Genomic DNA, 23,056 nt, shown 5'->3' on the forward strand with positions numbered 1-23,056 from the left:
GACAGATGCCTCAAATTTGACTCTAGAATACTTCGGTATACAGAGGAGTTTATCGTCGACTAAATGACTGCAAGGTTCCCAGGTCCTGTGGCTGCAAAACAAGCCCAAATCATCACCCCTCCACCACCATGCTTGACAGTTGGTATGAGGTGTTTGTGCTGATATGCTGTGTTTTTGTTTTCGCCAAACGTGGCGCTGTGCATTATGGCCAAACATCTCCACTTTGGTCTCGTCTGTCCAAAGGACATTGTTCCGGAAGTCTTGTGGTTTGTTTGATGTAACTTTGCAAACCTAAGCCATGCTGCCATGTTCTTTTTAGAGAGAAGAGGCTTTCTCCTGGCAACCCTTCCAAACAAACCATACTTGTTCAGTCTTTTTCTAATTGTACAGTCATGAACTTTAACATTTAACATGCTAACTGAGGCTTGTAGAGTCTGAGATGTAACTCTCTTGTTTTTTTTTTTTTGCAATCTCTCTGAGCATTGCACGGTCTGACCTTGGGGGTAAATTTGCTGGGACGTCCACTCCTGGGAAGATTGGCAACTGTCTTGAATGTTTTCCACTTTTGAATAATCTTTCTCACTGTAGAATGATGGACTTTAAATTGTTTGGAAATGGCCTTATAACCTTTCCCAGATTGGGCAGCAACAATTGCTTCTCTAAGATCATTGCTGATGTCTTTCCTCCTTGGCATTGTGTTAACACACACCTGAATGCTCCAGACCAACAAACTGCTAAAACTTTGGCTTTTATAGAAGTGGCCACACTTGCTGCTGATCAATTAATAAAGGGCATTTGATTAGCAGCACATGTCTGCTACTAAGCATCTTAATTCCTATGGAAGCAGTAAGGGGGCAGCCCCAGTCACGTCTACAGCGCACACCTCGGCGTGCGCTGCGCTATCAAGTCCCGTCCCCCCCAGTCAGGCCGGTCCCAGTCCCTACCTTGTCGCGCACCTTTCCCCAGCGGTGCGCGACAGGTTTTCAGGCAGGCAGGGGAATTTTTAAATTAACATCTGCGATGGAGGCGTGACCACACTCCCACCGGCGGTTCAGCCAATAAGGGCGAACCAGCCGCGGGACGTCATGGCCACGCCCCCACAAACCCACAGCCACGCCCCCTCCCATCGCAAACCTTCCCTCAGACCGCCTATCGCGGTGTAGCGCTGTGCACGTGCCGCCCCCCCGCCGGGCACGCGCGCCACAGTGAAGACTGGGGACTCAGCCTTAGGGTGTACTTGGTTTTTCACACACAGATTGTCCATTTTGGCTTTATTTTTTGGTAAATCATGACACGGTGTAATATGTCATGTGTTGTTGTTCATCTGAGGTTGTATTTACCTAATTTTAAGACCTGCTAAAGAACAGGTGATTGTTATTATGTCCTGATATGTAAAACCATAGAATTCAAAGAGGGTGTATTTTCTTTTTCACACCACTGTAAATCGCATACTACACAGGGGGTGTGTTAGGTTTCAGTCACAGATAACATTCTTATATGCACTGTTTTTAAGTAAACCCTTGCCTGCTCTATTCAATGTACCATCGCCGGAAGAAGAGATCACTGTATCTCGAAAGCTCACACAAATAAAAGCATTTCGTTAGCCACAGAACGGTATCGTCTATTCATTTTTGATTCTATATCTATCTCAATAACAAAGTATGATGCAACTGTATAAAACAGTACTCTTTGCTATACTATTATCACATGGGTGGGTCTGTGTGTGAGGAGAGATTTGGAAAGGGTTTCACGGCCCTAGAGGTTTGGAGCGCTGTACCCCTTTCCGCCCTGATCTTTCCCAGCCACGTCCACCCTGCTCTCTTCTCTTTTGGAAAAGGTTCACTTGTGGGATCTTGATAAACAAACAGAAGAAAGCAAAGTCTTTATTACTTGCAGCACTGAACAGAGTAAAATACATTATGTACATTGTTGCTATAATGTGCACATTTTCTTTTTATAAAAACAGATCCTGTTTGTGCAGATTCAAATGTAACTTGTATTTGTAAATGCTTAAAACATGCCAAGGTTGTATGGTTAACCCTCCTGTCAAAAGTAACAACACACAGCCAATAATTACAATTCATTTTAAAAAGAGAATTAAATTGCTTGGTTTCAGGTACATAAATTTGTGGTTTTAAGTCTTTAAATACGTAGAGCTCAAATCTGCATCTAAACAGCTAGAAGTTGTGTGTAATCTTATACCTTGTGACCAGCATTAAATAAAAAATCTTTCTCTCTCTCTTTTCATAGCCCTCTTTTCACAGCTCTGATTTCCCCCTTCACCCCCCCCTTCACATCTCCAACTCCCCCTCCCCCCCCCCTTCAGAGCTCGCCAGCGGCGGGTCACTGGGGGGACGGGAGAGTTGGGATTCCCCCCCACCCCCCCTTAACAGCTAGGCGGCGGCGGCGGCTCACTTTTGTAATCCCCCCCTTCAGAGCTAAGCGGAGGCGACTCACTGGGGGGGCTCACTTAGGGTTGTGCGGCGGCTCATTGCGGGGGGGTTAGTGACGGGGGCGGCGGCACGCTGCGGCTATCTCTGCGGCATCTGACTTCGGGTGCGGTGTGTGACGGGGGTGGGTGGGGTCAGCTGACTTACTGTGGGGCGGGCTGTCCGTTGTGGTGGTAGGCGAGAGCAGGGCCGCCAATAGAAATCGTGGGGCCCAGGACAAATGAAAAGAGCAGGGCACCCTTCCTCCTATGGGGGAGAGCCGGGGGAGCGGGCTCTGGAGGTGGGGGAGTGGGCTCTGGGAGGGGGGGGCAGGGAAGGGAGAGCCGGGGAAGGGAGAGCGCCGGAGAGAGCTGGGGTAAGGGGGAGAGCCAGGAAACTCTTGGGAGGCGCATGCGGTGTGAGGGCAGGCACTGGGTTGGAGTCACACACGGTGTGAGTCTCACGCCCTGCCCGTGTCATCACCCCACCCCGGCGGCCAATGAGAGCGAGAGCCGTGGATGAGCGGCAACCAATCACAAAGCGCACAAACCCACAGACAAACATTTCAGTGTTATATACTGCTGCGGCAGACTTTATTCTAACAAATCACCGGTTTGTACCTGGCTTGTTCCTGGAATGCGACGCTGTTCACCTGGAGCATGCCGCATTCCTTTTGCGTTCCCAGCCACGGGTCATGCCCGGTTGATGTGTTAATTGATAATGGTTCAGGATTTAATAGGCTGCAATGCTTCGCGTGTCCGCCAGATGGCATAAATTCATGAATTGTAATGCAGTATATATATATATACTGTATAACAACAACCCCTATAACCCCTAACATACAGTACTGTACACATACAGTACTGTATATGCACATCAATGATACTATAGGCCGGCGGGGGCGAGATGTGTTTGCAGCAGAGAGAGATCCGCTGCTCTCTCTGCGCAAACATCGGCACATTAAAAATTATTTAAAATACATTTTTATTCATAGTGTAGATGTGCAGGGGGTCTCCGGAGCTGAAACGCATTGGTTTCAGGCCCGGGGACCCCCTGCTTTCCGAGATACAGGCCCCTTTATGAGGTGCCGGTATCACTCTGCATTTAAAGGTTCCGATCACGTGACCGCGGCATGTAAACCAAGCAGAGGGATACCGGCACCCCCTAAAGGGGCCTGTATCTCGGGAAGTAGGGTGTCCCCGGGCCTGAAACCAATGCGGTTCCGCTCCGGAGACCCTCTGCACATCTACAGTATGAATAAAACGCACACATCAATAAAGAATCATTCCTTACCTTTGCGGCTATGTGCTATGGTAACGAAGCAGCATGAATGTATTTTTAATAATATTGTACAGTGAGCAGGGGGTTCCCTGAGCCACAAATCAAAGCTCAAGGGACCCCCTGCTCCTGCACAATATTATTAAAATACAGAAATGGTGCTTCATTTAATAGCTGTGCCATTTACCAAATACAGTTTTTGGATACTTTACCTTTTGTGTGCTCTCTTTATTGCCGGATCCCCATTCGGTAACATTACCTATTTTATTCATATGGGACAAGCACCAACATCTACCACAGCCTATGGGATTGCCAACTGTTCTGTAAACTATTAAACTGTGATAGTGCCAGTGTTTTCCAGCTTGGTCTGTAAGCGACACACCCAGCTTCACAAGTCTCTGTGGCCAAACCTTGTTTCATGCTTTCTCCCTGTAACGATAACAACAATAACAAAAGTGACTCAAGGAAAAATGTTCTGTGCGCACACAAAGCTTTTCTTTTATCATGGTCAGCACACTACAGTTCCACCTGTAAGGTCAATATAACAGCAAAAGTGTCAAATAACAGAGGCCCCCGAGCACCCGAAGAAATTACATACATGCATTACATTTTCTAAATGTCTCTGCTCTCGGCCTGTAGAAGCACTGTGAAAGTTTTTCATTATTTGGTGTTCTTAAAAAATATCCTTGCGTTGTTGTATAATAATGTGTTGCTTGCCTTTCTATGCCCGATGTTTGAGAGAAACACTGGGTGCTTTATTGGTGCCACATTAATGAGCGATATTCCCCACACATCTGTTAATCAACAGATTAAGTGATCCATAATAACTGAAACACCAATGTATCCGCTGTATGCCTTCCTTTTTATTGTAGGCTATGAATATAATAAGTGCTGCTCAGTCCCGCTATCCTCTGTGGTTGAACTGCTCCCTCCCCGTGCTTTGCAGGTATACATATGAAGAGTACAAGCAGACGGCAGACTGGCTGCTGTCCAAGACACAGTACCGTCCCACCATGGCCATCGTGTGCGGCTCAGGGCTTGGGACTCTGGGGGAGCTGTTGAAGGACCAGGTGGTTTTCCATTACGCCGATATCCCCAACTTCCCGCAGAGCACAGGTACGGAAAAACAGGCAAAGCTGGGGAGGTAGAGGGGCCCAGGCTGGGAATGACTTTGGGCTTCATAATGATATTTTGTCCCAGTGAGCGCAGAATCGCTGTACATATATTATTGCAGGCACAATGTGTCCCTGTTCAGAAGAGCTTACAATCTTATTTTGGTGCCTGAGGCACAAGAAGATAAAGTGAGTTGTCCACGAAGAGTTCTGTAACAATGAGATTTGTACTCTCTTCACCCACTTCCAAGGCAGGGTTCATGGCATTAAGCTATTCCTGCAGCCCATTTCTCCACCAAATCTGCCCTGTCTCTCATACAAGATCGATATTTAATCTGTTCACTGAGTCCGAGGTGACTGCAGGTTATTGTGAACATTTGTGTACCCTTCAGTCTCCAATTCCAAAAGTGCTTGAGGTCCAGAGAAGCTTCAACTCACAGAACAGACCATTCAGAGCCAACTGTATAATAATTATACATGTTAAGAATAATCTGGAAAATATGTGGTACAAGAATGATAGATAAAGCACAACAAGAACAGTATTTAGAAGATGCAGAACACCCTGTGATTACATTCGCTGGAGATCTAGAATTTGAGGTGGATGTCTTGGTTCTAACACTTTTCTCCCCCCACTCTTCAGTTCCTGGTCACGCCGGACGCTTGATATTCGGTAACCTGAATGGGACGCCGTGCGTGTGTATGCAGGGCCGCTTCCATTTGTACGAGGGGTACCCACTGTGGAAGGTGAGCATCTGGGGGTTAACTGCAACTCCTTCACTGCTGACATACACAAGGTTTCTGCTGCCTGCTTCGGTTTTTAAGAGACCTACTGATCCGTGATTAGCACAATTACAGTTTGCCTAAACTTGGGCAGTTGTTACTGATGGAAAGTCCAGTAACATATTGGGTTATTGCAACAGGGTTAAGCAGTGGAGAAGGTATCTGTGAACCAACTCTTGCTGCTCAGAGCCAGGGTTTCCAGGTATCTCAGTTGTATCCCACATCATCCGATCTGTCCCAGACTGTAACTCCCACTGAAGGGGGACAGTGACTGCCTCTGTGTGACTAATACTCAGAGGAGGGACGACCCCTTGTAATACCGTAAAACATTATGCCCTTTTATGTTTTCAAATATGAGCAAAACAGAAAAAAAACAAGTCAAGATGACATAACCAAGAGTGAATTTTCACTCCCTCTCCTTTCCTCCATCAGGTTACCTTCCCCATTCGTGTTTTCCGCCTGATCGGGGTAAAAATGGTCATCATCACCAACGCAGCAGGGGGGCTAAACCAAGACTACAAAGTGGGGGACATCATGATGATAAAAGATCACATTAACATGCCAGGATTTGCTGGGCAGAACCCACTGTCTGGTCCGAACGAGGACAGGTAACGATGGCTGGGTCAGACCGTATTATCCTGCTGCTGGTGGGTGTGTACAATGCCTGTTTCTGCCTCGCTGTACATTGTCTGCAGGCTGCACTATTCTGTTCTATTTATATAAAGATGAACATGTGCACCTGTCAGCATAAAGACCTTGAAAAACATACAGTATAGGACCTGTCCTTGTAAAACATAGGTATCACGCACCAGTCATAAAATCTTACATTAGGAAAGGTGGCTTTCTGCTGGAAGAGCTTTCAATCTTACGCGTAGATCTCCAGAAGGCAGTACATTTTTTAACGTTCTGTTCTCTTCATTTAACATATCAATATCTGTAATGTATGTCTCCCATAGGTGCTTAGCTCTACAATGACCGGCATATTTTTAAGGAAAATGCCAGATCGATACATTTTGATGGATCTTAGGCTTGCTCATGTGCAAATCATATGGTAATGAGCAATTTACCGAACAACTGAGATCCTCAGAGCTCAGTTAATGTTAGCGCATGGGAATAATGCTGCGATATTTAACACCTTTCAAAAGTTTCCTTAAATCACATCCAGACCAAGAATAGCATTGCTTTATTACTACAAATAGCGTACAAGGGAAAAGGGCCGGCCTTAATTGTTACTCACATGAATGTACTGAGTGTAAGATTTAACCCTTTCATTACATGTGTTATACTTACATTTGGTGGAACGTTAATGACTGAAACACATCATGCATATGAAAGTGTATTTTCTTTTCATGTGATTACCTATAATATACTTTTTTATGATTAAATGGAATGTAGGATATGTTTATGTGGCCTTCTATTGTATGTAATATTGTGTGTATGAAGTATGAGTAGAATAAGTTTTATAAATATGAGATCCAACATTTCAGAGAGGCAGAAGTTGGCAAAATACATTTTAATCTCAGTTTCTTCACTGTTTGTGAAAAAATAACTTTTTTTTCTTAACAATATATTCGCATTTATAAACCTCACATTTATCAATTCCCTGAGGATGCTGAGTCATGCTGTTAATGACAGAACAGCTGTGCTGCCACATGGTATACTGTATATCATGATCCCGTGATTGCGCTGTGCGACTGCTGTTAACAGCACTGTGCCACTATCTCACACCAGTGGGCTGCTTGCTCCATTTGGCGCATGTTCTGGCCTGTCATGGCCTCAATACGGCCAAGCTGTGCTGAGATGCCCAAAAATCATGCCTACTGCATTTAAAGCAAATTCTCTCTGGTGCTCCAACAGTGCACCATGAGAGAATGATGTGGTCTGGCTCATTGCTACAGCCGCCGTGGCTGGACATGCAGCAGCAGGTGCAGCTGGGGGGGCGGGTATTTGTGCAGCTGGTAGAGTAGCCATAGGTGTGAAAAAGAAAGGAGGGGGGGGGTGCAAAGATAGATGTGCAAAATCAAAGGTGGCACTAACAAACAAACAATGGTCAATAGTAAAATAGGTGCATCTGATATATTATCGTACTCACACAGCCATGTGTGGTACTAAGTCCAGGGAATGGTATCTTTACCTGTGCTGTTCCTTCACTGCAGCAGTCAGCTAATGCTCCCTTTCTGGTTCGTCACAAGTGTAGCCTCACAGGTGTTGACTTCAGCGATCATACCATATACATATGAGAGAAGATAGCACCATAGATACAGATATAAAGGGTATTTTTATTAAAGTAAAAAGGTGAGTAACAATGAACTCACATGTGGGTGACCGCCTCCGTTGAACGCAGCCGACTTTCGCACTTTGGTGCAGTGCTCTCCTGATTTCGGTGGTTACGGTGGCCGTGTGCAGTCAAAGAGGTCCAGGTCCTTGCATGAACAACGCGTTTCAGATATGGTGATCCTTCGTCAGGTTTATGCACCAGACCAGGAGGACCATACTTTAATAGGGCTTCATTTAATTGGTTCAAAAACCCTGATGCTGAGTAAAATCCCCAAATAGTCACATAACGGACCCAAAAATGCTGTATTAGTGAGAGCATATGTATATGACTCAATATGGAACGAATAGTAGCAGTACCTAGTACTAGTAAATAAAATATAGCATTGATTTTAAACTATTTAAAATACTGTTGGGGTAATACTCTAATCATTTGCAGAATAGTAGGATACTATGGCTAACAGTACCCTCTTGTGGAATAAAATATTAATTTTGGAAATACAGGGGCCTATGCAGAGAGCTGCGAGAAACCCAATCTCGCCAGTTTTTAGCCAAATATGCCTATAGCAATTTATTAAATGGCGAGAAACTGGCGAGATGAGTAAAAAGCGCCAGTTTTTTTTTTTGTTTTAAAAACTCGCCGGTGGCGAGAAGCAATATCTCGCCAGTTTTAAAAAGGGCCGTATGCAGGAAGCCCAGATCACCATCTCGCCGCTGATCGCGCCATTAAAATGGAGAGATGTTCTCCAAATAGCTCCGCCAACAAAAGTTGACAAGAAGCTGGAGCTGAGCGGCGAGAGGGACCATAAAAAAAAAATCATCCCCTTTCCTGGCTCAGATTGATGCCGGGGGGCTCCAGAACTGATACCCAGGAATATCGGCACCGAAGGCCCCCGGCATGCATCCGAGGCAGGAAAAATGCATGTACAGCCCACTTCATTACCTTAGCGGGTAACCGCTAAGGCAATGAAGGGGTTAACCCACCGTGCCAGCTTTATTGTGGGTAGCGGGTGTGGGTGAAGGGGGTATGTGGCCCTTGGTGTGAGTTTAGGGCTTGCGGGGGGGTTTGCGGGTGCACTTAACCCCTTCAGGACCGTAGCAGTTAATACCGCTACGGTCTTAAAGGGGTTAACCCCTCCCGCTACCCCCCCCCCCGCAAGCCCTAAACAACCACCGTTGGGGCTAATACCCCCTTCACCCACCCCCACTACCCACAATGAAAAATAATCACACACAGCAGCCCCACACTAAATAAATAAATGTAAAAGACTAAATAAATAAATGAATATAAATATATATATATATATAACAACAACACCTATAACCCCTAACATACACATATATGCACATCAATGATACTATAGAGCGGCGGGGGCCCTCAAGTGTTACCCGCAGGCCTGCAGTACCAATTATGTGCCCCCCCCCCCCCAAATTAACGAATAAACACATACATACTTTTAAAGAAATAACCCCCCCCCCCCCCTAACACATAGAAGTATAGTTATGGCCACAATTACTATTATCCACAAAGGGATAATAGTGAATGTGCCCATTTTAAATACATTAACAGCAATAAATACATTAAATACATATAGTACTCACCCATGTCCGGCTGCAACGATGAAGGCCATCCTCATCTTCATCCTGGCCATGCCCCCTCCGCTGCTGCAAAACATACACAACAATGAAAACATCCAAAGTAATGTTCCCTAACCCCTTAATCACCATAGCGGTTATTAACCGCTACAGTTATTAAGGGGTTAACCCACCCTCACTCACCACTTGGGACGCCTACATACCCTCCCACAGTAACCCCCCAGCCCGCGAGGCCTAACCACCCTCACCCACTACCCACAAGGGAGGCCTACCCACATACCGTTGGGGAACACCCCCCCCCCCCAACACCTACAGTACAATAATGTCCAAAATAACTATTATCCAGATAGGGATAATAGATTATTTGGCCATTATTAAAAACATTAACTAACATATTCAAATAAATTAAGTACTACTGACCTTATCAACAAGAAGTCTCATTCGCCAGCAACATCCTTGTCTTGCCCACAAAAAAACATAGCCAATACAATGCCAATACATTGCAATTACATTGAGATATCAATTAACCCCTTAACTACCATATCGGATAATAACCTCAAAGGTAATTAAGGGGTTAAGCCACACTGGCCCGATACCCACCCTTCACCCATGAATTTGTACATTGGCTTCATCATGCAAATAGATATATATATATATATATATATATATATATATATATATATATATACACACACACATGATGAACCAATATACAAATAAATGTAGAAGGGTTATCAAAAACATGCAGTACTCAAAATAACAGTTCTCCATTAATACACACAACAATACAAGTACTTTCCTGTCATAATCCTAACTGATATTACAATCAAAAAGATAAAATGCCAATCAAAAACCTCTAATCACAATCAACACATTGCATTAACATTGAATATATGATGCATACAATCTATGCACCATATACATTCTGCTAATGAATGTTAACAATAACATTTCAATCCAAATACAGATAACTCCAAACAAATATACAATTGTAACCAATCCGGTAAGCATAAATCTATTACCATTCAATAATGACATCCATAAACAATTAAAATTGCATCCCTAAATAATTTACATTCAATCCCTAGCAATTAAACAATTAACTAATTCAAACCTGCAAAAATATATAAGTACCAAGAAGCATAAAAAATTAACAACGAAGGCTACCCCTGACCTCAAAAACAACATACAATAGCAACGATTACATCTATCTAATTTTGAAAGACTTTAAACACACATTTAAGCATACATGCATAGTCAAAATAATTAAAAACACAGCAAATCAAGCGTTTAAAACACTATCATTTCTTACCCTGTATGTATATATCTCTCTAGACATACATACATACATACATACATACATACATACATACATACATACAGTGGCAAGAAATGATATACCACAGATAATTAAATAAACATGTAAAGAACAGAATTTAAAAAAATTAACTAGTTGAATTAAATAAATTTCTTTACTTCACTTACCATTACTTGGCCCCACCGACTCCCGTTGAACTGGTTAGTCACGTACAAAACCACCAGGCACAGGAACCCATAAAATAACAAACCATAAAAAAATACACATTAAACTAAAAATCCAAATCAATCCACGGGTCTTCTACTTGTAATCCATCTTCATCTGTATTCTTCTTTCTTTTACCTTCTTCCGGGGTCTTCTTCCCGTCTTCGGCCACGCCCTGGTCTTCTTTCTTCTCCGGAGGTCCTTCCTCCTCGGCGTCTGGCTTCAAAATGAGACGACATAGGCTTTTAAAGGCCTATGACGTCACATTTTCATCATATGGTTCCCACGGCCCTGATTGGGCCGTGAAAACCATGTGTTTTGGGCGATAAAAAAAAAACTGATGACGTCACTTAAAGGCAATGAAAGCACAGCCAATCAGAATGGCTTTGCTTCAATTGCCTTTAAGATGACGTCATTAAAAGAAACATGGCCGTCCACACATGGTACGGTAGCCAATCAGAGCGTGGGAACTCCATCCCTACTCTGATTGGCTCTAGTACCATGTGTCAGGCTTTCAATGAAGTCACATCCTTTCTCCCCCAAGCCTCTGTCACATGGTATGTCACATGTTGTCCTTCGCGCATGCGCAGTACAGTAGCAGTTGCAGTTGCGGAGGCCCTCAGAGAGATTGCGCAGCGCGCGAAGAGACGGCCAATGAGGAGAGGCTATGGGCAGGGACTACATGTCCCATGAGCCTCAGGAGTGCACCACCCGGCCAGGGAGCCAATAGGGCTGGAGTATCTCCCTGCTCTCAGGGATTGATACATTTTCACTCGCTGAGCCACGGTGTCAGGACCAGGAAGAGCTAGGGGTAGGAGGTGAGTGCAGGGGTCTGTGACCCACTGCATTAGGCCAGCAGCCCCCTAGGCCCCAGTTAAGTCCTGAGCCACATTAACAGCTTGTTGTGCTATAGGGACAGGCCCTAGATAGGGACTCTGCCCCATTATCTGTTTGGTAGTCAGGGACACAGTGCTAAGCAGTGCAGCCCTACGAAGTGGGTTCTGGGCTCAGAACGCCACCAAAGACACAGAGACTTACGGTGATATTATCCACACTGGAATTCACCCCACGCGGTGGCGGATGACGACGTCGGACCGGACGGAATCCCTGTCGTAGTCTGCGGAACCCGGGGCCGGAGCCCCGGGCAGGTATCATTCTACAAGTGCACCAACATTGTACAGCAACGCAAGAAGCACACCTAAAGGGCGGGGGTATCACTTGGTGCCACTTACGTGGTAGAGTGGCCAAGGGCCCTGTATAGTACGTTTGGACATGGTGTAGGGGTACACGATGGTTGGGAAGGATAATACTTTCAACGAGAGCAAGTATTGTTGTGATTCATATAGAGTATAAGTATATTATGTGCTTGTGTTCAGTAAAGACCGTTCTGTTTATACCAGTGAGTATTATTGTGTTAGGTCCTGAGAGGGACTCCTCCCGCTCCGTCGGGATCCCTCCCAGGTGGAGGCGTTGAACCACGAGATATTGTGATATATGTGTGTGTGTGTGTGTGTGTGTACCCCAGGCTCTCCATGCAGAGACTTAGGCTCCTGAGGGCCACACAGGTAAATAAGCACCAGTAGCGTCTGTATTCACAGGGAAAGCCCGTTACATATAAAAAAAACATATGCGACGAAAGGATCGTGTGTGTGTGTGTGTGTGTATGTGTGCAAAATAGTTGCATATAGAAATAGTTTACAATGGCTACTAAGTGCTAAGAATACAAATATGTATACAATATTTGAGATTTTGAGTTTAAGATCATACCAGCAATGTGCATTGTGAGTACCAATCATATTGTAAGGGATATTTAACACATATTGTTAGTCCCAAATAGATGAAAGAAGATGATTAGTGATTACAGTAATCTGAGACCTACTGTAACGATTACAAAGTGGATCCCTCTCCAATTTTAAAGACTACATGGTTCACAACATGCTTAAAAGAGATACTGTATAACCATGTAAATATTCTATGCGTTGTAACTTTGGATGATCTATCCGAACATGGAGGTATGCCCTTAGAATAATTAAGACAATGGTACCTCTCGTGATATAATACAACTAAACAATAGGTCCCATTACGTACATACAAAACAGGCCGTAACGTGCAGGGGCACTAATCTAGTGAAATGCCGCTTATACCATAAGCAACAGTAAATTCAATGGTGGTAAAACCTGATAATAAAATCTGCGATTGACGTAGTGTTCAATGATGAGATCTATAAAAACATTAAAAATAGTCGTACAACAATATAATAATAGCATATTCTTGTATAGCGGTGCTAGTTTTACGTAACACTTTACAGAGACATTTTGCAGGCACAGATCCCTGCCCCGTGGAGCTTACAATCTGTGTTTTTGGTGCCTGAGGCACAGGGAGCCCAAGGTCACAAGGAGCCGACACCGGGAATTGAGGCTCACCTGCTTCAAACTCTCAATGCCAGTCAGTGTCTTTACTCACTGAGCCACTCCTTCTCCCTATATAGAGAATATACCTATTGGGCTTCAATAGGCCTTAAATAAAGGTCCTAATATCTATATCGAGCCCTGATGGCACCAGGGTTTTCAATTTATAGATCCAGTACGTCTCTTTTTGAGCCACGGGTGTAGCTGGGGGAGCTCCCTTGTGCCCTCCTCCGTGACAAAGAGGGTCTCAGTGGGCTCTTCCTCCTCAACCACAGGCTCTGCAGACTAGTAGCAGGTTGATGTTGAATCACAGTGGGTGTATAGATACCTTTCATAACATGATTATTTACGTTGGAATATAACTTTTTTTTTTTTCAACTTTATTTTTATTGGTTTTTAGTGCATACAATCAATAGGTTACATGACGATGGTAATTATTCCAAGTATACACGTCCCTTGCGAGGACAAACTACATATGACGGACGTACGTTGGGGAGACCCACAGGACAAGACCTTGACAGACAAACCACAAATTATGGGAAAGTAGGGTGGGAGGGGAGGGGAAGGGGGGGGAGGGGAGGGGACGGCGTAGACGAAACCCAGACTACTTGTCGAGCCGACGACCTGCGCCGGTTCTATTGTCAGCTCGCTCTAGAACTCCTCGTTTGGATCTCTGCGCTCTAACTGCTTTCTCCACTCAACCTTGTTCTGAATGGGGTAGAACCATCGCCCTGGGGGCGCCCTACTGTCCTTCCGTCCTGTGTAGCTCCCTGTCCATCATCCAAGGAGAACCCATTTCCGTCTATCAAAGCCATATGGTGGCCTCACTCATTCCCTGAATATCGGTCTGTGCCAACCACAATGACCAAACTTTTTCGAATTTATCGGCCGAGTCGTTAACTAAGCTCGTTAACTTCTCCATTCGGCAAATGAACCAAATTCTGTTCCTAATTTTGTCTATAGAGGGAATCGCGTTCTGATTCCACAGTGCTGCGGTCTTGCACCGCATAGCGGTAGCAAAGTGTGCGATCAGCTTGTTGCCCGACCGAGAAACCTCGTTTGTAGGTTTACCTAATAGAAACAGCCACGGGTCCAGCCGGATTTTGAGCCCTAAAAAGATCCTCTGTAGCCAATCTCGGATCTGGGTCCAGATCGGCACTATTTTCGGGCAAGACCACAGCATGTGTACCAGATCTCCTAGTTCCCCGCACCGCCTGGGGCAGAGCGGGGACGATCCCTGTTTGAATTTGGCCAGTCTAACTGGTGTGAGGTACCACCGAAGTAATACCTTATACGAGTTCTCCTTCAATGTTGTACAGATGGAGCTAGTGGCCGCGGCTTTGAATACCTCGGCCCAGTCCTCGTCCTCTAAAATACCCTGGAGATCCTCTTCCCATTGCGTCATGAACCGGGGTTTAACTGTCCTGTCTCCGTCCGTATTCACCACCTCTCTGTATAGGGCAGAGATCAGTCCCCGTGTGCTTGTCCCTCTCGCACAGAGCTTCTCAAAATTCGTTAGCGGTGGTCTCACCGGGTGTGCGTTGTAGTATGCCCTGACCTGGAGGTATTTCATAAAATCCGTGTTAGGAATGTCTGTTTCTGACTGTAATTCTGCGAATGATTTGATCTTACCTTTAACCTCCAGGTCCTTCAGCCGTCTAACCCCCGCTCTACCCCAGCGCCGGAAGCCCCTGTCTGTCAGCCCCGGAGCAAAGTCTGGATTGCCATGTAAAGGTGCCATCAGAGTATGTTTGGAGGTTAATGAGCTGTTAACTTTGGCGGCCTCCCAGACCGAGAGTGAGTTGAGCACAGAGGTCAATGGAATGAGAACATCCTTCACCCGTTTCCTCGGGTACCAGATCAGGTCCGTGAGTTCCAGCGGGGTGCACACCTCCCTCTCCAGTGCCACCCACCGCCGCAACTCAGGGTCCCCGTGCCATTGTGTAATTTGGCACAATTGTGCCGCTTTGTAGTAGGAAATAACACTCGGCACCGCTAGGCCACCAGCTTCCTTACCCTTCTGCATCGTCTTTACTCTAATCCGTGGTTTTCTACCGTTCCAAATAAATTGAGATATAGATTTTTGGAGCCCTGTAATATCCGCTCTTACCACGGGAATTGGGAGAGTTTGAAACAAGTATAGAATGCGGGGAAGGACGTTCATCTTGACGCTATAGATCCTCCCTAGCCAGGAAACACCATATGCCTTCCAGTCCTGCAGCTCTTTCTTTAGAGTCCTCAGCAGTTTGGGATAGTTAGCCGAATATAAGGAGCTTGTCTGTTTTGTGATCTGCACTCCTAGGTATTTCATGGAGGAAGGGCACCATCTGAACCCAAAATTGAGTTCTACTAGCTTCTCCATCTCTCTCGGCATGTTGAGGCTTAGGGCCTCTGATTTGGACTGATTTATTTTGAAGCCTGAGATCTGGGCGAACCGCTCTAGAAGCTCAAACAGGTTAGGTAGTGAGACGAGCGGTTTAGACAGGGTTAGGATGATGTCATCTGCATACAAAGCCACTTTATGCTCCTGGGAGTGGATTTGTATCCCAGAGATATCGGCGTTGTTCCGAATTTGCGCTGCTAGCGGCTCGATGCATAGGGCGAAGAGCAGGGGCGAAAGCGGGCACCCCTGTCTCGTGCCGCTTTTAATCGGGAAAAGATCAGACGGGTATCCTTGGTGGACCACCCTAGCTGTTGGGGCCCTGTACAAAGCCTTGACTGCCTGTTGGAATATGTCTCCGAACCCAAATGCTCCAAGCGTGGACTCCAGATATGGCCAGTCAATCCTGTCGAAAGCTTTTTCCGCATCTAGGCTTAGGGCCACACTTCGGATCCCCTTGGCTCCTATAAATTCTATGATATCAATGATCCTTCTGGTGTTATCGGCCGCTTGTCTATTTCTAATGAAGCCAACTTGATCCGGGTGAATAAGCCTCGGCAGGATGACATTTAATCTGTTGGCCAGCAATTTAGAGTAGATTTTAACATCTGTATTTATTAATGATATCGGCCTATAACTCTGGCAACTATTGGGATCTTTGTCCTCTTTATGGATTACTGAGATTGACGCCTGGAGCATCTGTCCCGGAAAGGGCTCTCCTGCTAGCACTCCATTGAATAACTGGAGCATATGCGGGGCCAAAACTCCGATAAATTTTTTGTAGTACAGGTTGGAGAACCCGTCCGGGCCCGGGGCTTTTGACGCTTTTAAGTTTTTTACTACCGCCTCTAATTCCTCCCTCGTAAAGTCGCTCTGTAGTGCCTCACTCTCTGCCCTGGTTAATTGTGGTAGGGCCGCGTCTGCCAGGAATTTCCGTAGCTTACTACTTGTTCTGGCATTGTGAACTACCTTCTCCCCATTGTACAGTTGTGTGTAGAATTTCGCAAACTCTCCCACTATCACTTTAGGGTTTGAGGAACACTGGCCCCCGCTTGTTTTGGTAGATTGAATATTAAAATTTGGTTTCCGGTTTCGGAGTCTGGTAGCCAGCATAGTGTCCGGTTTGTTAGCTTTCTCATAAAATTTCCTCTGTGTCCAACTCATGTCCTTCTCGGCCCTGGAGGTGAGGAGGAGGTTCAGTTCAATCCTGACATCCTTCAGCTCCTTAAGGGTGTCCTCTCTACCTGACCGGTTATGTAGTGTAGAGAGCTCATGTAACCTTTTGTAGAGCTGCGTTAATTTGGCCTCTTTTTTCTTTTTTCTACTTGCAGCGATGCTAATTAAAACCCCCCGTATTGTGGCTTTATGAGCCTCCCATAATATAGCTTGGGAAGCCACACTACCACTGTTTGTCCTAAAATAGGCTGAGATCTCAGTTTTGACTTTTTTTTGTAATTCCGGAATTTTAATGATTGACTCGTTTAGCTTCCAATTTGCTCCTGGTCTGACAAACCCAATTTGAGTGCATCTGAGCTCAATTGATGCATGGTCCGACCAAGTTATATCATGTATACCTGTGTCGGATATTTGTGGAACCATTCTGCCCGACACAAAGAAGTGGTCAATCCTACTGTAGCTGTCATGGGGATGGGAATAGAAGGTGTAGCTACGTTCACTCTGATGTTGCTCTCTCCAAATATCAACTAAGCCAGTTTGTCGGAGTCCCTTCAGGAGTGCGGTATTACTTACTTTCCTTATGGATTGTTTGGATGTCGTACGGTCGACCTTAGGGTTGAGTACTGTGTTAAAGTCCCCTCCTAGTACAATATGGCCCTCGGCCCACTGTTGCAGCTTTTGGAAAAAAGCGTTAAAGAACTCCGTCTGACCCTCACTCGGCGCATATATGCATGCCAAAGTGATTCTGGTCTGTTTGAGTAGCCCGACCAACACGATATATCTACCCCCGGGGTCCCTTTTGATCTTTTCTACCTGGAATTGATTGTGATTGTGAAATAAAATAGCTACCCCTCTTTTTTTTTCCTCCCCTGAAGCCAAGAAAAACTGTCGGAAGTGTGAGTCCATAAATTTAGGGCTATGTCTGGAGCTGAAGTGTGTCTCTTGAAGAAAGACCACCTCAGCCCCTCGCCTCTTGAGCTCCGCAAAGGCGATCCTCCGCTTGTGCGGACTGTTGAGACATTTAGCGTTCTGTGATACGAAAGTTACCGCCATATGGAGGCCAGTTGTGTGAGCAGATAGAGTGTAAAGGTGCAATTACTCTTACCCCAGTCCTGATGGGCTTGCGAACCGTTGTGTTTGTGCTTTCCGGTTGGGATCCGTCTAACGCCTGATGGGGCTGGGGAGGGGGCAGGAGGAAACATGAGGGAAAGATACAGATAAACAACACACATACAGATACAGATAACAGGAACCGTATTGGTCCTAACAGACCTCGGGTTCAGTGCCCGGCTGTGAACTTTTTTTTCTGGACCTCCCTCCCTCTTGGTCCCCCACCGTGGCTCTAGTGACCAGCCACGGGCAGCCGGGTCTTTGCCAGGAAGGTGGGTCTTACCCCATCTCCTGGAGTGGATGCACATACCTGCAGGCGGAGTGGTGGACACCCCCCCTCCCGCCGGCAGTTATGCTTAACTAAAACCTAGCCTCCAATCTCTAAACATTCAACTTGAGCTCCCTCTCCGTTCGCTAATCTACTTTCCCTCAGCTCTCAGCTACTTTGACTCTTAAGTCTTAACCCCCTTCCGCGTTCACTCTGCCCCCCTCTGTACTTTTGGACAGCCTCACTTGGCCCCCAGACTCCTTTCCTCGCGGTGGCCGATTGCCCCTCTAGGGACCTGGTATCTATGAGGCTTCTCGCCCCCCTGTCCGTATGCTTGCCCCGACCCTAGCCAGGGTCCCCTTTTGCTCAGTCCTGAGTTGGGGCTGCTCCCCGGCGGCGGATCTCGCGTGCCTCCGCCGAGGAGCTCCGCATCGCATCCGGGTCGTCGCCGTCCTCCTGACGTCACAGCGCCTCTCCTCTGGCGCACCGATGCCTTCCGTGCTGCCGCTCTCGCGAGATCCTCTGCCCTGACGTCACAGCTCCGGGCGTGTCCTCCTCATTCGGAGGCGGGCTGCTGAGGGGCGAGGGCTGGTCCGTGGGCAGCTCCCTGGGCGGGTCCCACCGCCGGAGCATTCCTTCCCGCCAAGAGCTGCACCGCCATGGAGGGTTTCGCGCGTCTTCTCTGCCTTCCCGCTCAGCCAGGTAAGGGAACGCCATCTTGGGTCCTTCCGAACAATGTGTGCCCGCTGAACATGACGGCCGCCATTTGGGGCCTCCTGACTCTGGGCATCCCCTCCGTGGTAGATTTCTCCCGGGAGGCGTCTGGGCAGCCTTGGGGAGCGCAAACTTAGTGGGAGGTAAAACAGAGGCGCAACAAGCGCAACCAGAACAGTTCATTCTGTAGTCCCTTCTGTGTGTTAAGGGCTTTTCCCGCCCCCATCTTTTCTGCTGGAGCCCCTTTCCTTCGGGGAAGAGGAACCCTGCCTTCTTGACTGGGAATCTGCGTTAGTGCCTTGCTGGACCCCCTCCGAGGAGGCAGCCGTATTTCCCTGCACCCCCAACTTTTTCAGGAAGGCTGTTCCCTCCGACGGGTGTTTGAGGACATGGGGTCTGCCATTTTTTGTGGCCACTAGTGCAAAGGGGAAAGCCCAGCGGTACCTGATTTCATTGTCCCTTAGAGCCCGCGTGACGTGGCCTACCGCTCTTCGCCGATCCAGCGTAAGGGGGGACAGGTCTTGGTATACCGTAAGGGTGATCCCTTCAAAGGTGATGTGGGGGGTTGCCCGAGCTATCTTACCCACCTCCTCCTTTATGGAGAAGTAGTGGAGGCGGAGAATCACATCCCTGGGGGGATTTGAAGCCAGTGGTCTGGAACGCAGGGCTGTATGACACCTGTCCATCCTGAAGTCAGCTTCTGTCTTATCCGGCAGGATGGAGGCCATCCAGCGTGTCAGCAGAGCCTCCGGATCCAGGATCTCCTCCGGGATCCCCCTTATACGTAAGTTGTTCCTCCTGTCCCTATTTTCCCCATCCTCCTGGCGGGCCTCCAGTTCTGCCACCCGCTGTTCTAGGGACCGTACCCGGGAATTTGTCTCCTCCTGATTCTGCCCGCTCACCTCCATGCGTTCCTCTAAGTCATTAGTTCTGGCCCCAATTTGCATTAGGTCATGCCGGAGCCCCTCCATTTCCCCCCTAAAAAACGACTTCAAGTCCACTAGGAGTCTGGAGATTTCTTTTTTAATGATCTTGGACTGTGCAGCTGTTGCTCTTGACCCCTCGGCATCCTGGGCAGAGTCGGAGTCCGAAACCGCTGACATCTCCGCGGCCCCCACCTTGCTTTGTCCGGGGAAGTAGGCCCTGACATCCGACTTGCGTCGGACTTTCTGCCTCGTCGTAGCCATCTGGGATTTGGGTTGATGTGCCTCACCGGGGTGTATTTATGTGTCTGTACTGTCCGATTTTATTATTCTGCGGTCGGTTTTAGTCTCTAATATTTTCGTTAATATGCCGGCGGTTGGTGGAGCTGAGCGACTAAGCGTCCATCACCAGCCAGCCGCGCATGCGCATCCGGAATATAACTTTTTGATATACTGAGACTTTGTGTTGCTTAAACTAGAGTTCTTGGGATCACTTTATCCCTGTGATGGACTGGCCTGTAGGTGAGGTCAGTAAGACGCTTAGACAGAGAGTTAAGCTTAATTGCAATGGTTTATTATCCAAAAGACAACTAAACAATAGGAACCTTGTCCCTTTAAGGCCAAAAGTAATCATAAAATCAACACCTACTCCTTTCAGGAGATTAACTAAACATTACTGTGGCCCTTTCTAACAGGGCCGCCAGCTAAGCTGGTTATCCGCCCAAAACATGTACTATCCTGTGCAAACAAACAGTCTTGTTTGCCTTCCTCTGGATCAATAAGTAAGTATAGATACACTGGCGACACACTTTATTCGAGCGTGGCTAGTCCCACGAATTCGGGTATACCCGGGTGTATTGAGGTTTGTGACTGTTTTCTGCCCGAGTACATTGAGGTATTTTCCAAGCAGGGATTGAAGCATTTTATTCCCGCTGGCTGCAATACTGCACAGTATATATATATATACTGCATTATAATTCATGAATTTATGCCATCTGGTAGACACGCGAAGCATTGCAGCCTATTAAATCCTAATCATTATCATTTAACAGATCAGCCGCCCATCAGCCAGGCATGAACCCAGGCTGGGAAGGCAAACGCAACGGGGCTTGTCAGAGGTGAGGAGCGGCGCATTCCAGGTATCTGCCAGGTACATACTGGGTATTTGCTCGAATAAAGTGTGTCGGTGCAGTATAGGATAAAAAGTATCTGTTGTCTAAATTTAGCATAGGTTGATACCTATGCCTTTGTCTTTTTTTCAACCTCATCTACTATGTAACTATGTCTTTAAACATCGCAGAGTCTTATTTATTTCTCTGTTGTATCTGCTGGGGATTCCTAACCCAGGGTCTCCGTGTAGCTCCTTCCGCCATTCAGGAACGCCGGTTCCGGGGAGCAGGCTGTGTCAAGCCCGTAGTAATCTTTACCCTGGGTGTGATTCCCAGCTGGACCCTGCAGGCCTGCTTCCTTCAGCCCTGTCTCTGAGCAGGGATAAAAGACAGGATGTTGATCAGGAAATCATTGTACACACCTCCCAGTTCAAGTATGAGATCCGACACCAGTGCAGTTTCCTGCCCTGTAAAGGGAGTTTAACATCTTTACTCCCTTAAAATCCCTTACTGCAATGTGAAAGGCATGGCGTATAATGTTTTTTGTAATTTTGAGGGCACACCCAAGCATGTCACATTCGTTATTTATCTATGCCGGTACTCCTCACCTGTATGTGTGAGTGCATTGCAAATAATATTGTGATGTTTGTTCTGATGTTCTAGGTTGTGTCTAAAGTGACATATATAATACACTAGATATCAATCTCGTGTGTGTAGTGTCACTTACCAGGTATCTCCGCATCCAATGAATCCACAAGTTCGGCTGGTCCTACTACCTGGGAGAGCGCGATTTACTGAGCAAACCCACTCCTCCATAAGGCTCGGGTGCAAAAGCACCTATAGGTGGTCCCGCTCCAGTCTGTCTTGCCTGGGCTGAGTGGTCTGCTATTTGTTTTATTTTTTTTACTTTGCTCCTACTATCCGCCCAGCACTTCTTGAGCATATCAATCCTGCGGGCAGAATTGCCATAAGCATTAATGCGCTCCAACATGTGCCCCCACATGCGCAGGCATTTCACCAGTGCTGGGTCACCATTAATATAGAGTGGTTATCCACTACTCCATCTATGACGATTTCTAATTCCTCATCATTGAATTTGAGGCTTTCTAATTCGGCCAGAACCCGTAGTGGAGGGAGAAGCTTGCTCAGCCATCTCTACTGTTTAGCCGTCAAAAATGGCTGAGGTTTTTCAGTTTGTAGTGTGTATTTATTTGAAATTGTAACATGCTCATGGGCGCAGTGTGGTTGGCGCGGTGTTGTGATCATGATGATGTGGGCGCGCTAATGCGTAACACGTCACTAAGTGAAGTGCGCTGATAACACTCCCAATGCGCATGTGCAATGTTTTTTTGTTTTTTTTATACGCATCTCAACACTATTCTAATCACCGTTTATCCAGGTAATGTTACGATGGTCGTTTGGCTAGGGGACGTCATTTTGGAATCTCATTAGCTTTGGGGATACCGTTGTTCACAAAATAGGGAACGGATATTATTTTTCTTAATGTCACGTTATTAGCGCAAAAATGACCGGTCTTCTGTGGATCTACCCTGCTGACCCTTATTGAAAATGCAGTGAAGCTGACTTCCCCACTATAGGGAAGCATTTTACATTTACTCCATTCACCGAAATGGGCTTCATTTATTTGAATGGAGCTCAAAACTTCCCTGACCTGGAGAAGACCACTTCACAGCAGTTTCCAGGCTGTTAAAACCCTGCCCCCAAAAAAATCTTAGATATGGTGAGATTTGAAGTTTGGGGAGAGTTTGGAGAACATTTGATGGACAGATAATTTAAAAGTTATGGGGTATCAAGTGAAAAGTGGTTTTAGATGTGATGGCATTAGCGACAAGTGGGGAAATAAAAGCGACGGCTCTGTGCAGAGAGTGAGGTTGTACTCATTCCATTAAATTGGAGGACAAAAGAAGGGAAGAATCATATAGAGCCTCGGTCTAGTATCTCACTTGCTGTGTGTGT

General features: G+C 46.4%; 1 protein-coding gene across 1 annotated transcript in view; it reads left to right on the forward strand.

The window, feature by feature from the left end:
* The window catches only part of PNP (purine nucleoside phosphorylase), a 66,180-nt gene that overhangs the window by 38,979 nt on the left and 4,145 nt on the right, over positions 1-23,056 (forward strand). Inside the window, exons 2-4 of the mRNA XM_075569180.1 lie at positions 4,654-4,823; positions 5,460-5,563; positions 6,032-6,207. Coding sequence (XP_075425295.1) covers positions 4,654-4,823; positions 5,460-5,563; positions 6,032-6,207 — 450 coding nt within the window. The remainder of the gene's footprint in view (positions 1-4,653; positions 4,824-5,459; positions 5,564-6,031; positions 6,208-23,056) is intronic.

This window comes from Ascaphus truei, chromosome 13 (genome assembly GCF_040206685.1).
Source record: "Ascaphus truei isolate aAscTru1 chromosome 13, aAscTru1.hap1, whole genome shotgun sequence".
Classification (NCBI taxonomy): domain Eukaryota; kingdom Metazoa; phylum Chordata; class Amphibia; order Anura; family Ascaphidae; genus Ascaphus; species Ascaphus truei.